The sequence below is a fragment of the Crinia signifera genome, chromosome 2 (genome assembly GCF_055691185.1).
Source record: "Crinia signifera chromosome 2, ASM5569118v1, whole genome shotgun sequence".
In the NCBI taxonomy this organism is placed as follows: domain Eukaryota; kingdom Metazoa; phylum Chordata; class Amphibia; order Anura; family Myobatrachidae; genus Crinia; species Crinia signifera.
In genome coordinates, this window is record NC_139218.1 from 94,352,874 (window position 1) to 94,367,397 (window position 14,524).

At 36.5% G+C, this 14,524-nt stretch overlaps 1 protein-coding gene across 2 annotated transcripts in view; it reads left to right on the plus strand.

The window, feature by feature from the left end:
- The window catches only part of NLGN4X (neuroligin 4 X-linked), a 333,651-nt gene that overhangs the window by 129,422 nt on the left and 189,705 nt on the right, over positions 1 to 14,524 (plus strand). For both annotated transcript variants that reach the window (XM_083172573.1, XM_083172574.1), the window contains exon 2: positions 5,188 to 5,941. In XM_083172573.1, the coding sequence (XP_083028699.1) occupies positions 5,470 to 5,941 (472 nt within the window). In that variant the 5' untranslated portion in view covers positions 5,188 to 5,469. The remainder of the gene's footprint in view (positions 1 to 5,187; positions 5,942 to 14,524) is intronic.

Consider the following 14,524-nt stretch of genomic DNA (forward strand, 5'->3'; position numbering starts at 1 on the left):
GTGTTCTGAGAGTTGCACCTACAGAACATACTGGTACTGTAGGTAAAATCACATCTTACAAAGAAAAACAACCTTAGTGTATACAAGTGTCCATGTAGCCAGTGATATATTTTGTATGCTCCACTGGGGCAAGGATTGATGTGAATGATTTACTGTAAATGTTCTCTATTAAAGTTCTGCAGAATGATTAAACTAGTGTATATAAATAAGGATCAACGTTGCAGGCAGACCTAGACTTTATAATTCTTTTTAAAGGGAAAAGGAAATTGGGAAATTCCACACAGAACACTTCTGCAGACTATTTCAGCTATTTCTACTGACATTTTATAATGCAAACCTTTTTAGAACACTATTGTAGACTATTGCAGCTATTTCTGCTGAAATATTATTAGGAAAACATATTCAGAACACTACTACAGACTATCACAACTATTTCTACTGATAAATTATTAAGTAAACCTATTTATAACACTACTGCAGACTATTGCAGCTATTTTTACTAAAATATTTTAAAGTAATGCTATTCAGAACACTACACAGCTAATTCTACTTAAATATAATTAGGTAATTTGGTCAACAACTAAGCTCACCGATGTGTGTTTTTATAGCATATCAGTAATAACATTGCACAGATAAAACTTAAAAAATGTTATAGAGATTTTATATCTGAGCTATGTCAAGAACTTAGAACTAAAACTGTAGGGCCTGATTCTGGTTCACTTGCAAAAGTAAATTATCTCTCTAATGGACAAAACCATGTGCACTGCAGGTGGGGCAGATGTAATGTAGTGCAGAAAGAGTTACATTTGGGTGGGGTTTGTACATCAAATTGGTATCTATATTGCAGTGTAAAAATATAGGAGCCAATATTTGCCTTGCACAGAAATAAAATAACTCACCCAAATCTAACTCTCTGGGCACATGTTACATCTGCCCCACCTGCAGGGCACATGGTTTTGTCTATTAGAAAGAGAATTTAGCTTTGCGAGTGAACCAGAATCTGGCCTTAAGTGTTACTGACCTTTACACTTGTTAAATTTGATTAGCATCTTTTTCTGAAGGGGAGGTTTACTTGGGGGGGGGGGGGGTAGTAATAAGGATGAAAACATGTTGCTGTAGCCTTATTTATTTAATTAATGCAGATATAGGATGCCAGTCCTTTAAGAAGCTAGGGCATATAGTTATAAAGCTTAAAACCTATAGCAGCAGTATACCAGTGTTAAACTGAAGGAAAAACGAAGACAAGCAAACATTACTTAAAAATAACTGCTTTAAAAAACCACAAGACTCAGGATCATTATGTACACTGTATATGACATAAGGGTCAGTTTTCCCATATATGATTTGGGTCCTTGTATAGCTCATCTCCCACAGTGTAACTTTCATAGTATGTACAACATGGCTGCCTTATCTGGTAAACTTGTATATGGGATGGAAAATACATGACCTGAAAGTTTTGTTGGATCCCTACTGACCCCATTTCGTGTCATTTCTTCTATGGGTAACCTATGCGACCCAGGGTAATCCTATACAGTGCACCCAAGATACTGTAGTTACCTCACCTGGTGCCTTATGAGGGTGGAATACATAACCCATGGAAGTTATTATCCAGAATTCCTACATCAATCTATCATTTTGCTAACTGTGCACTTACGGGTTTCCTTTTATGTCTCTGTGGTATGTCTATTGCTGTATTACTTACAGTTTCAGTATTTTATGCATTGGATTTGATGTCCGTAAAGCACCTTGAGTCCTGTTAACGATAACAAGAATAAAGAATAAAAAATATTTCCTACCAATGTGGAGTGCTGGGGGTGCTTGCAAGAGTCAAAAGAGGGTCTCTTTTATACAATTTTTTTTAAAAAGGGCAAATGAGGGCAGATTTTTACATTTGAAAATATGTAAAATAATTGATTATTTAAAAGTAAGCTTTGTTAGTATATAGTATCGTACTCAGTGACGTGTGGTGAGGTCAGTCACTGGTGAGGCTCTGTATTTTGTATATGAGGAGAAATTGTCTCAGTCTATGAAGGCATACTTATGAATATATTATATATCTATACATTTGGTTCTGTGCTGTCAGGACTGTCTGACTGGTGTGCTGGAAGATCCTCTGTGTCACTACCCAGAGGAACATGATATGATATGATATGTGTGCGTGGTGTTATGCACCTTCTAAAGGTCATGCAACTACTCTACTGCTGATTGCACAGTGGGGTTAGTCCGACACCATGATGTAATATGCATAGATACACAAGGCTGAAGTTAGCTATACAGTATACATGCTGGGCAGAGTAATACGGCAGAGTCCTATAGGAGGAGGCTGATCCATACCTGGGCTCACAGAGGCTGGATCTCCTCCTGGTGCATTGTTTCTCCTTCCTCGGTCTCCTGCAATCACCTTTCAGGGACTGCAGTTACCGCAGATCAGCTTAATGCACCCGGCAAACGCATGCTGTGCTCCCCCGAGCTGCTAGCACAAAGGCCGAGGAGCACTACCATCACGGCCCCTGCTCTGTGTGGAGACTGTGATGTTCTGCCTTGCACTGTGAATGAATCCCGCTGCTGCCTTCCATCACAGATGCCCGTTACTGCTGCCCACTACCACCGCCGCCGGTGCTCCGACGTTGCAGGTCATACCTTTTGGGGAGGGGGGTGTCTGGTGATGTGTCACCCCCGGCTGGTCCAGCAGCTGCAGGCTCCGATCAAGGCAAATAGGGCCGCCTCTGACCGAATATAGGCTGTCTGTGCATGACAGACTGTATCCGCTGTCCAATCACATCTGTCTCAGTGACAGCCCTGTCACTGAGGCAAATGTGTCAATGCCGCTTCCCCGTTGGTTTCTAATGGGCTTTTCAGACACTTTTTTTTGCCCGTCCTAAGCTCTGCCACCGCTGCTGACAAGTTTCAATTGTCAGCAAGATGCACAGCTCCCGCTGCCTCCCAGACTCCATACAGTGTCCCACCACATAAATTAAGATATCTATTACACAGTATACTGTATGTGTTTTAAATATCTTTGTATTTTCTTTTTAATCATTTATGACAGGTGAGGCTCTGCCTCCCCTGCCTCCCCTGACTGCACGTCCCTGAGCGTACTATATATACATAGTATTGTTTTTTTTCCCTACCTACAGTAGGCCTTTATATCAGCTGTATAGAAATGTTTAATTGCTTGGATTTTACTATTTTATATGCATGTATCTGCCAAGTAGTTTGTGTTGTATGATAGCACAAAATAAACAAATTTGCATGTAAAACTCTAACATTAATATCATAAATGAAATTAAAGAAAAAGTTTATGGCAAAAGATGCAAACTTATGTGTACAAATCAACATATTCAGCTGGAGGTAAAAAGCATTTTTAATAAATCCTGTATACCACAGTATGTTTTATGAAACAATTTGATTAATGTTCTATATAAGAAAGAACCAATCTTCTTCATCCTTCTTGAATCCCAAATTTCTGTCTATTCTAAATACTGATCTTACTTCAATACAATAGTGAAATAGTGAAAAGCATATTACAACACTTTATGCATGAAGTTAAATGTTTAACTATTTAAGAAATAAACGTATTTAATGTTGTAAAGTCTATTTGCTCTTTGATGCTATATACTGTACATTCTGCAACCTTTTTTCCACATTTATTCACATTGCCCTAAGATGCCATTTTTTCTTTGTTTTGATTTACCACATAGTACATTTGTTTTGTTATTACAATAATTCATACCCATATAATGACATCAATTATTTATCTTATTTATATAGCCATAGCATTTTCAGCTGATCTATAAATTATTGTCAATATTGGAAAGGAAAAAAAAAAGGTTAACAGTCAAGTGGAGCCATGTTTCCTTGTATTTATGACTGTGTTCTAAAAAGAAACAGAAATTAAAGTAAACCTACTGTACATTTTAAAAAAAATGTCTTATATACATGTAGAATTGTATACACATTTTCAATGTTTGAAGAGAAGTTCAGGAAAAGAGGAGAAGACGAGGAACAGTTATATAAAGGAGACTTTTAGCTGAGTGTATTAAAGCAGTGGTTTTAAAACTGTGTGCCTAAACACCCTGGGTTGCCTCGGGATATTTGCAAAGGCGCCTAGTGTTGGCGGTCCACAGCCAAAACAAATTATTTATGCTCAAAGTAAAACCCCGTTCTCACTGCAGGCAAATTCCCGGGTCTAGCATGTTGAACCGGAAATTTGCCTTTTAACACAGGTTTTTTTTGCAGTGTGAACGGGTCGCATACCCGGATCTCATACACGGGTAAAACCCTTCTTTTTACCTATGTTTGAGATCGGGTATGCAGACACGGGTTGACCCTTTCTCACTGTATAAAAACTTGTGTTAAAAGGCAAATTAACGGGTAGAACTTCTTCATCCGGAAATTTGCCTTGCAGTGAGAATGGGTGTCTGTCCCTGCAATCCCCGGCATTTAAATGCCGGGTAAAAGCCATGTATTTCTCACTCGCAATGAGAACACGGTATAATAGGGAAAAACTAGTGCTGGTGGCTGCCATTCATAAAATGTATGGACACAGCTACTTTATGTTTTCCGACACATAACTGATCTGAGAGTGACAGTTAAGCACAATATATTTAAAAAAATTATTTATTCAAAATAAACGTTTTGATTAGAATTATCTTGAACAAATGCTGATATTCTAGGGTGCCCTGGTCAAGAAAGTTTGGGAATCACTTCATTAAAGCCTTAAGTCAGAATTTGTGAAATACAGTACATACAGTACCTGTAGGAAATGCAAGTGTTGCAATAGTCACATCTAGATGTAATTGGAGAATAGACCTTTTCTGTTATTTAGCTGACCAGTATTAAGTTTTGTTACCACCGAAATTTGCCAAGATTTTTTATCTCCTATTAACAAGATTGAAATTGATGCAAAAAGCATGGTAGGTGGGTGTAATGGTTGAGAAGAACCAATTAAAGTGTCTAAAAGGTCATAAGAATCTAGAGGAAAGAATATCCTCAGTGTGTTCATGAAATAAGATAATTGAAATAAATAATGCAAATATAAAAAAAGTTAACAAAATGTTTTGTTATGTAATTTACAGTACACTATTATTTACAATATGCTGTTGAAGATATGTCTAAAATATGGTGTTAAACTTTATTTTAAATGCAATTCTTCATTTATAAAACATGAATCTCTTTGTTTTGCAGGTGAACTCGCTGTAGCTGGATACAGTATAATTATACAATGACTGAATTAGATATTTAAACTGACATCAACATTTGGAATAACATCATAGTAATTATTTCATCCTTATGGAATGGGCTTCACAATATCAGTAATCTGGATTTTACAGATGGCAATTATGCAAATAAGGCAATAATTTCTGTGGCTCTTTCATCTAAAAACATTGTTTTATCCTGGCTGAAGTTACATTTGTTGTTGTCCTCTCAACCTGGGAGATCTCACTATTGCTGATGTTGATGTAAACAATGTCGAGACCAAAGGGATTACTATGGTTGCCTTTGATCTTCACCCCTGTCTGTGTCATAGTAAATTCAAACTTGCTATTATGGATAGCAGCATTTGCTGTACGATTTGCAATAGTCGATGGCCAAGCACAGCATCCAATTGTACCCACGAACTATGGTAAGATACGTGGCACAAAAACATCCTTATCCATAGAGATTCTTGGACCAGTAGAGCAATACTTGGGAGTACCTTATGCTGCACCACCAACTGGAGAGAGACGATTTCAACCACCTGAACCACCCTCATCCTGGACTGGAATCAAGAATGCCACACAATTTGCTCCAGTGTGTCCACAGTTTCCGGATGAAAGATCATTGCTAAATGACATGCTACCTGTATGGTTTACTGCCAATTTAGATACAATTGTGACCTATGTACAGGATCAAAGTGAAGATTGCCTATACTTAAACATCTATGTGCCAACTGAGGATGGTAAGTACCGTGTAAAATATTATTTATACATTATTTCTATCTGTTTCTATCTATCTTTATCTATCTTACCAAAGCATATTATATTTCATACAATAAGGTTCAATACCTACTGTAAATTAATGAAAGTTCTATAGTGTATAATAATCAAACTAGATGGTTCTTTGCTTTCAGAATACTATTATAATTATTTTTTTTCATAACATTAATTGAAGTTATATTTCATCACTTGTTCAGTTTTTTATCATTGGCACCTATTTCATATATTTTAATTTGGTTAATAAAGGTTTTATTTCTGCATCAGACCAGTTGAACAGAAAGAAAAGATCACTTTAGCCATCTTATATGTTTGGAATATAAAATATGTTAATGATTACGCAATGCTGTGAATATCTATAAATGAGTCCTGTCCTTGCTAAGCATTTTTTTAAAGGATTTTACAAGTCTATATTAAAATATGTTGCTTACCTCCCACAAGCTTTTGTATTTACAGTATATATATATATATATATATATATATATATATATATATATATATATATATATATAAGATCCACAAAGCCTGCACTCGCACTTACAACAAAACAGTCACTGGGTGGGGTGCCTTCATGGAACACAGGTTCTCAGCCTGTGACCAATATGTACAAGGAAAAGAGTCTCACCCTTAGGTAAGACAAAAGCACTCTCCACAATAAATGATCAGGAGCAAGAAACTCCAGATAGATGCATAGGACAGCTATAACAATAAGCAGTTTCCTAGCTGTATGCTCCAACGTTTCGGTCACTAACCGTGACCTTTGTCAAGGAGTCTGTCAAATCCAGCAGCAAATGGGGTGGTCACCAAAGTCAAAGATCAAGTCAGCGGGGAATATCAACCAGGATCAGGGCCACACCAAGCAAACCCCCACCGCCCGCTATTTATACCTACCAACTTATCAATATTCAGCGCCAAATCGCGCTTCGCGTTCCTGGCCCTGGAACGCACGCTGACGCGGCTTCCGGCCAGTGGAACGCATGAGACGCGGCACCCGCTACTTCCGGGTGCCGCTGACGTGTTAAGGGGGCGGCAATGACTTGTAATGATACGGAGACGATAGGAGCACAGGAGACGGCTCCCGTATTAGGGACCGCCCCCGATGCCTAATGTCAACATGTATTTACGGTATATAGCGGGGCTGGAGACTTAATCAAGTGTCGCCACAAACCCAACACTCCCTGCGCGGTCTGCCCATGTGAAAAAAATGACAACAAACATGTATAAACATTAAACCGTTAAAACACAAAAACATAACTGTGTGAGAGGGGAAAAAACATAATATCGTGATGAGGAACATCACATACCCCTAGGCACGGCTGCACTAGGCGGGTGCCTGCAGATAGGTTTCTGGAAACATAAATACATACATACACACATAATTTATCTTTTAAAATGTTTACCTTACCTTATTATTAGGTAATGTTCCTTAAATTCACTTATTTGGCATCAATATATTTACTTTTTACAGGAATATAAATCCAAACTAACGAAGATCGTTTTAGTACTTTATTATATTGTCAGTAGGATGTCATTTTGTTTTTAATATCCACTTTATTGTTTGGGTATTTTTGGTGATGGTCCAAAATGTATCATTTGATGGTGAGTAGATTAATTGATGATTCTAAAGTATTGCAAAAATAACATGAAAGATAATAAGTATTGAAATATTTGTCCTTAAATAATACCTGGAATACAACAAATATTTAGATTTGTACACAATCTTTCTTTTTAATTGTTATGCCACAATTTTGATTTTGTAACAGCATCCGAGTGTCCATTTTCTGGCTGTGTATTTATATCAAAAAGTAGTCTTGATAGAGGAAAACTGTGGCATCAATAGTGATTAAGGTAATAAACTACAACTCTGCCACTGAGTACCTGTATTTAATAACAGTGATGGCACTACATATTGTACTGTATTTTTATAATGTGCCATCATTACCAAATGTCCTGTTTTTCTCAGCAACAACAGCATAGAGCTAAGAACTGCATAAACAAACACAAAATGGAATTTGCAGTGAAGAATGCAAGGCAGAGATTGTCAAGGCTACATATTGTTTCCAAAGCAGGCATCATACTGTATGCGCAATGTTGTCCTAACAAATATGTCTTCTACCTATTAGATATAAATATTAACTAATATATTTAGCCATAGTCACATGTTTAAAAATAAACAAGATTACCTATAAAAGTGTTAAACATAAATACAACCAAGACAATAAGAGTATAAAACAAGTATGATCAATGTAAATAATACCCCTTTCACACAGAAAATGAAATACCCAGGTGAAGCAGTTCCACCCGGGAATTTCATTAAATACACGGGTCCTTTTTCTGTGTGAAAGGGCACACCCGTGTCGTAAATCCCGTGTCTCCGACCCGGGAAATGACCAGGGTCGAGGACACGGGATTTATGACCCGTGTTGACCCTTTCACACAGAAGAAATACCCGTGTTATTCAGCAAATTACCAGGTAGAAATTTTCAACCCGGTAATTTTGTTCTTCTGTGTGAAGGGGGGTCAGGCTGCTCCCGGCAAATTGACACGGCATTTGAAATGCCGTGTATTTGCCGGGATTTTCAGACTTTTCTGTCTGAAAGGGGTATTAATGGTTTGTTTCTATGAATGACAAATCAATGTACCCCCCAAAAATGTATGTTTGTGAAACATTTTTAGTTTTCAGTTTAGATATAAAAAAAACTACACATTGTTAAGCATCCCTAACTGTTAAGCATCAACTTAGGTAACTATCTTAGTGTTATGAAAATTAACTGTGTAACTTTATGCTTTACAGTGACATGATTTTATCTTTGCAGTAAAACTGGCGGCAGTACTCTTGTTTTGGCTATGGCATTATCTATAAATGGGAAGCTAAAATCCCATCATATTATTGAAAAAGGAAAGTGACAGTTTTCTTTTACAAAACTCTAGATAAGAACAATAAAAACAGCAAGGGGTAAGGAAAGGCTAGCAATTGTTGTCCATACAATCTGATTAAACACATTACCTATTGTTACATGACAGTTCTCTGACAGAAGAAGCTTGGTTGTCATGGAGACAGACTGTGAAATTTGCTTTTCATGTCAAAGGTTTGGATGTGACTCAATGAGTTAAATTCACATTAGCAGTTCTTTCTTTAGGATCAAAAAGTCTCAAGAAATATTTTTTCTGTTTTATTCTTGTTTACGCTATGGATGTAATTATTTAATATTGATTGTAAATAAATGAAATCTAAATATGATATATTTACATCTGTTATATGAACACTTCCTATATTTTAAATACTTTTGTAATTTTAATATACCTTATAAGCACAACTGTAACGTAACTGTGTGTTATTTATTATGACTGCCATAGAAAACCCGTACAAAGTGCACAAACTGGCAAGTCCTTATTTACGTACAGCATAGACGCAATGTTCTGCATGGTAGAAAGTTCTGTCATGTCAATCACAGAGTTGTCAATAACAAGAATGGAGATTATTCCCATATGTGTACTATATTGAAAATCCATTTGCAATGGTTGTCATTCACTACAATAAGTGTTATTAAAAGGGATTAAAACATACTGAATGTGTGTTCATGTGAAAAAGAGATGTGACTTAATTTAACAAAAGGAAAATTAATAGGTATTTTTCTCTTTTTTCCCATGATTAATATATGAGTCTTAAATGACTGTAAGCTATATTTTACGTAATAGATACAAATAAGATATTCCTAGAATACTAATAACTATGGTATTTATCATTGAAAGATGCGGATAACTGCAGTAATCTTACAAATAGTCAACATTTTTGAAAGAATAGACTATAAAACTGAGAGCTGCACTATGTCACATTCCCTTTATTTGGATTTGTACTTTAATAGTCTGACTTTTGAGTGATTATGTTGCTTGCTTGGCCACATACTGCAGGAATGCTATTACACATATAAATATATATGAGTGCAAGAAAAAATAATGCCAACACAACTTCTTTTGAAAATAACAAATATATGTGCTATGTTCATTAGTTTATAAACGGACTTTTGTGTCACCAAAGTCAGTTTTCTTTGCTGTAATGCTATAAGTAATTCTGGAAAAGTGGGATGCTGCTGGTAAACTATAATTGTTCTTATTAATATTGACTTTTAGGAATATGCATAAGGTAAGGTATTAGACATTAGATAATCCTCTTACAGTGTGCGTGTGTGTGTATGTAATATATATATATATATATATATATATGTACAATAAATGTGAACCCGGCACTCGGACCCCCGTGGGTTAACTGGCTCAGTTGCCTTCTGCACAAGCTGATAGCTTGACACACACACTCCTCTGGGGAACAGCAGCGGCACTCTTAGACTTGTAGTAGGTGATAACAGGTGTAGTTTAATGTCTACATGTTTCGGGGAAAATACCCCTTCTTCAGTCCTTCTTCTCGGTGCTGTAGTTTCTTTCCACAATCCAAACACATTCGGCAAAAAAACACTTAAAACACTGCTCAAAAAATTTGGACCATTATAATTTTTCATGTTTTAACGACGTTAAACCAATTAAACGGAAACTGCGCAATGGTAAACAACACACTGATAAAGGTTAAAAAATTAGATTTGGTTAGCAATTTTTTTTAAATGTTGTTATAACATTCGTTTACAAGGGAACATGTAATGTGTTAAAACTTTGTCCTGTTCTGCAGCAATTAAAAATATGCTTGCTTGGGCCATGAAGCACCCCAGTTGTCAATTTAATCAAAATGTTAAAGGTTTGGCTCATCAAACAGGATATTTGTACGTTGTTGAATAGGAAAAAGTATGGTTACCCAATGTATGGGTTTTTATTATTTATAATGGCAATACTCTTCATAGCAACACACCCAAATGTTTTGATAATGAAACCATTGCCCTTTCAAACACATTACTTAAATGTGCTGGAAAGCAACTTCCTGTTACACCAGCTGTAAAAAGAGAGGAAGTGTGAGGACCTGTGGCACTTCTGCTGACTCCCTAGCAGGTAAAATTAAGAGAGTGATTGCTGCTCTGAACCAAACACAACTATCCAGGTTATTGCAGTACCATGCAATGCCTAGGTTGTCTCGGTTACATCCTACAGAAAGACAATGACCCAAAGCATCCCTAGATGATGTGTCAGAAGTAGCTATGAGGAAAAGTATGACACGGAAGGCTTCAAATTATTGAAAGGGCAGCACAGTGTCTAGACATGAACACATAAAGTTGGTTTGGGATGAACTGGACAGAAGGATGAAGGATGAAAGCCAAAGCACAAGTATAATACATTTGTGGGAAATTCTGTAAAAGTGTTCTAAAACTTTTGACCAGTAGTGTACATATATTGTTCCAAACAGTATAATATTGTAAAGCAGTAGGCTCATAAAGTACATTTTGAAATTATTTCATTATTGGTTTTCTGCTTGTAAATATATTTAACTCATGTTTTAAATGTTGCAAAGTAGTACTTTGCTGCAATAACACCTTTGATTATGTTTGGTTGTCTATCTTTCAACCTTGCATATTGTATGCAAGTTATTTTTGCCCTTTCTTTCTTACAGATTTGCTCCAGATTTTTTTTTTAGCTTGGTTCTGATGATGTTTGTGGACTGTATTTTTCCAAATAGTGTCACAAATTCTAAATTGTTTTGAGATCCATTTCTTTGACTTAGCCATTGTAGAAAATTACAATTGTGGTCATTCAAATCATGCCATTGTTGCTTTAGCTTTGTGCTTCTTGATATTATACTGTATAAAGGTAGGGGCAAAAACTATAGTGAGTACAGGGAGTGCATTTGCTATTGGGCCTGGAGGCTTAAAGCACTTTCATACATGGCAAAGTAAGATCATGTGACACTAATTAACATAGAAAGGGACAGTGTGCAAATAACTCCCTATAATTTTTTAGTACAGTGTAAGTTCCTACTGAAATTACTACAGATGCATTTCTTGTGGTATATTGAATAGATAGGGGTAGAATTAGGGGTACCACCTCTTCTCATTGTTGCCATAAATTTTGAAGCAGTGACTGACCAAATATCATCTAGGAAGTGGGTGTAACATAAATGCTATGTCCAAAAACAGAAGTTTCTGTATATAAAATATACTGTATGTGTTTACAAAAGATGGGGTAACGTTAGAACCCTAGTTAATTGTACAGTTAATTTAAATAGACATAAATACAGTTCAGTGTCGTTTACAACACATCCATGAAAAATGTGATATCAGGACCTTTGTAGTGGATATTCTTTGACAAAATGTCAGCAATATACATAAAGCTTTCATGGTGCTGGTCACTAGCTAGCATTTTCTTTATAATGAAATACTGCATTACTGTACTTGTGCATAGCAACTTCAGTTACTTTAGTCACTGTGAGTACTGTCATTTCATTAGTAACATAATTGTATCCTTTACAAATATGGGTTTTCTTTGCATTATTGGTTGTAGCTGATAATCCAAATAATTAGAAATTGAAGGATACTATAAATTTGGTCTTAGATTTTAAGCCTACCAAGAATATGTGGATTTTGTACAAACTACATCAGTATGGGAATAACAGGATTTTTTTATTTTTAGTGATGCTTTATGGGGTCTTTTTTAAGTTAGTGATACTTTTTTTGCCATATACAAAAGATGGTCTAGTTCATGTTTGAACAAAGTTGTTTGATCTTCACATAATTTTATGAATACTTGAACATCATGTGGCTCCAGATGAATCTATTTTGTGTAACCTAAAAGGTCAACTCAAGTCCAGAACATGTACCAGAGCTACTGCTGCTATCCATGTGGACATCTTTTGGGAATAGCAACCTTGCCTGAAGTGTTGCGAGCAAAGCAAACTCACGAGGGTACATATTTTAAAGTTCAGAACAAGTTTAATTAGGTTTTAAAACAGTTTACAGTAGGTATGTTAATCTTGGGTTTATATTCTGAGCTTTAACCTAAAAGGTCTGTTATTATCAATCGTGCCACTCTTATTTTATAATGAATACATCACTATATCACTCAGTGAGGAATTCAAACTAATGGAGGTGTCTGTGTCTTAAGTCCCCTTCTATGAACTATGGAACCTGCAAACATCTTGTTCCAGATGTTTCGCCATGTACATACACTCCACTACATCACAATTGCCCCACCCCATCATCACCCTGTGCTTGTGATCAGTGCTCCTTTGCCCTTCACCAGCATTGGTCATAGTGTCACCGCCAAGTGCACTGTGACAAAGGGGGTTATTCTAGTTCACTCTTTCTGACAATTTCCTTCTTAGATGGACAAAACCATGTGCACTGCAGGTGGGGCAGATGCTACTTGTGTAGAGTGAACTCGATTTGGGTGGGGTTTTACTTCGAAGTGAGATATATATTGCAGTGTAAAAATAAAGCAGGCCGTATTTACCCTGCACAGAAACAAAATAACTCACCCAAATCTAATTCTCTCTGCACATTTTACATCTGCCCCCCCCCCCCCCCTGCAGTGCACATGTTTTTGTCCATCTAAGAAGGATTTTGTCAGAAAGAGTGAACTAGACTAAGGCCCCAAGTCACCTGATACTGTAAATGCAGATGGTCAGGTCACAGTGCAGGAGTCACATTCACATGGCCGGAGCCCTGGAGGATAGCACCGTAGCAGCGTTCACCACAGCAGGGCTGTCTCTGAAATTTTTGCACAATTTTGTTTTTGTAAATTCAGCCAGATCACCTTTATCATTAAAAGTATGGGAAATGTGATTTGCTAAATAAAAAAAAAATAAAAAAGGGTATGAAGCTGATTTTTAAGGAATAAGGAATAAGGAAATAGTACATTTAAGTATTACTAAAATAATGGGAAAAGAATGTGAAAACACCCCTTTCACATTATTTTAGTAAAAATTATGTTGATAAAATCTACTCCTGGAGAGGCCCGTTTCTGCACTTTCTGACATAGATTTACTGGCCTTGGAGCCAAGACTGCCATTCTGAGTAGCCTTAGGGTGGGTACACACTAGCACAATGGGCCTAATTAAGACCTGATCACAGGACAAATCTGTTCTCAAAATGGGCAAACCATGTGCACTTCAGCCTCAACTATCAGCAGAATGCCCCATATCCTGTTATGTAACCAACCTTAGTCTTACTTATATGACCAATTCCATGACTGATGGTTGCAGGGACCAATATGCTGCTTATTTGGATTTGCAATTTTGGCATTGGTCGTCTTTTGTCTTGAAACGTCTAATGCAGCATTAGCATATTTTAAATCTCTAAATCAGGCACAAAATCTTCTTCATCAGTGGAAATCTAGGCAAATGTGCACATATCAAACTACATGGCAGGTCCATAATGATTTTGTGCGGTTTAGCATCTGTAAATTACTTGAATTAGGCTACATTTATTTAATGTAACTGTGTTTATAGTAAACTTTGAAGATCTGTGCATTTTGCCCAAACAAAAAGGGTGATCACTTGCATTTCTTGTATAGCTGATTTAAGGCATTCATGCTGTAAGTGTTTGTAGTATATAATTTCCGTAAATACAATATTATATGTCCTACAGTATATACTTGACATTAAAATGCCACTTACA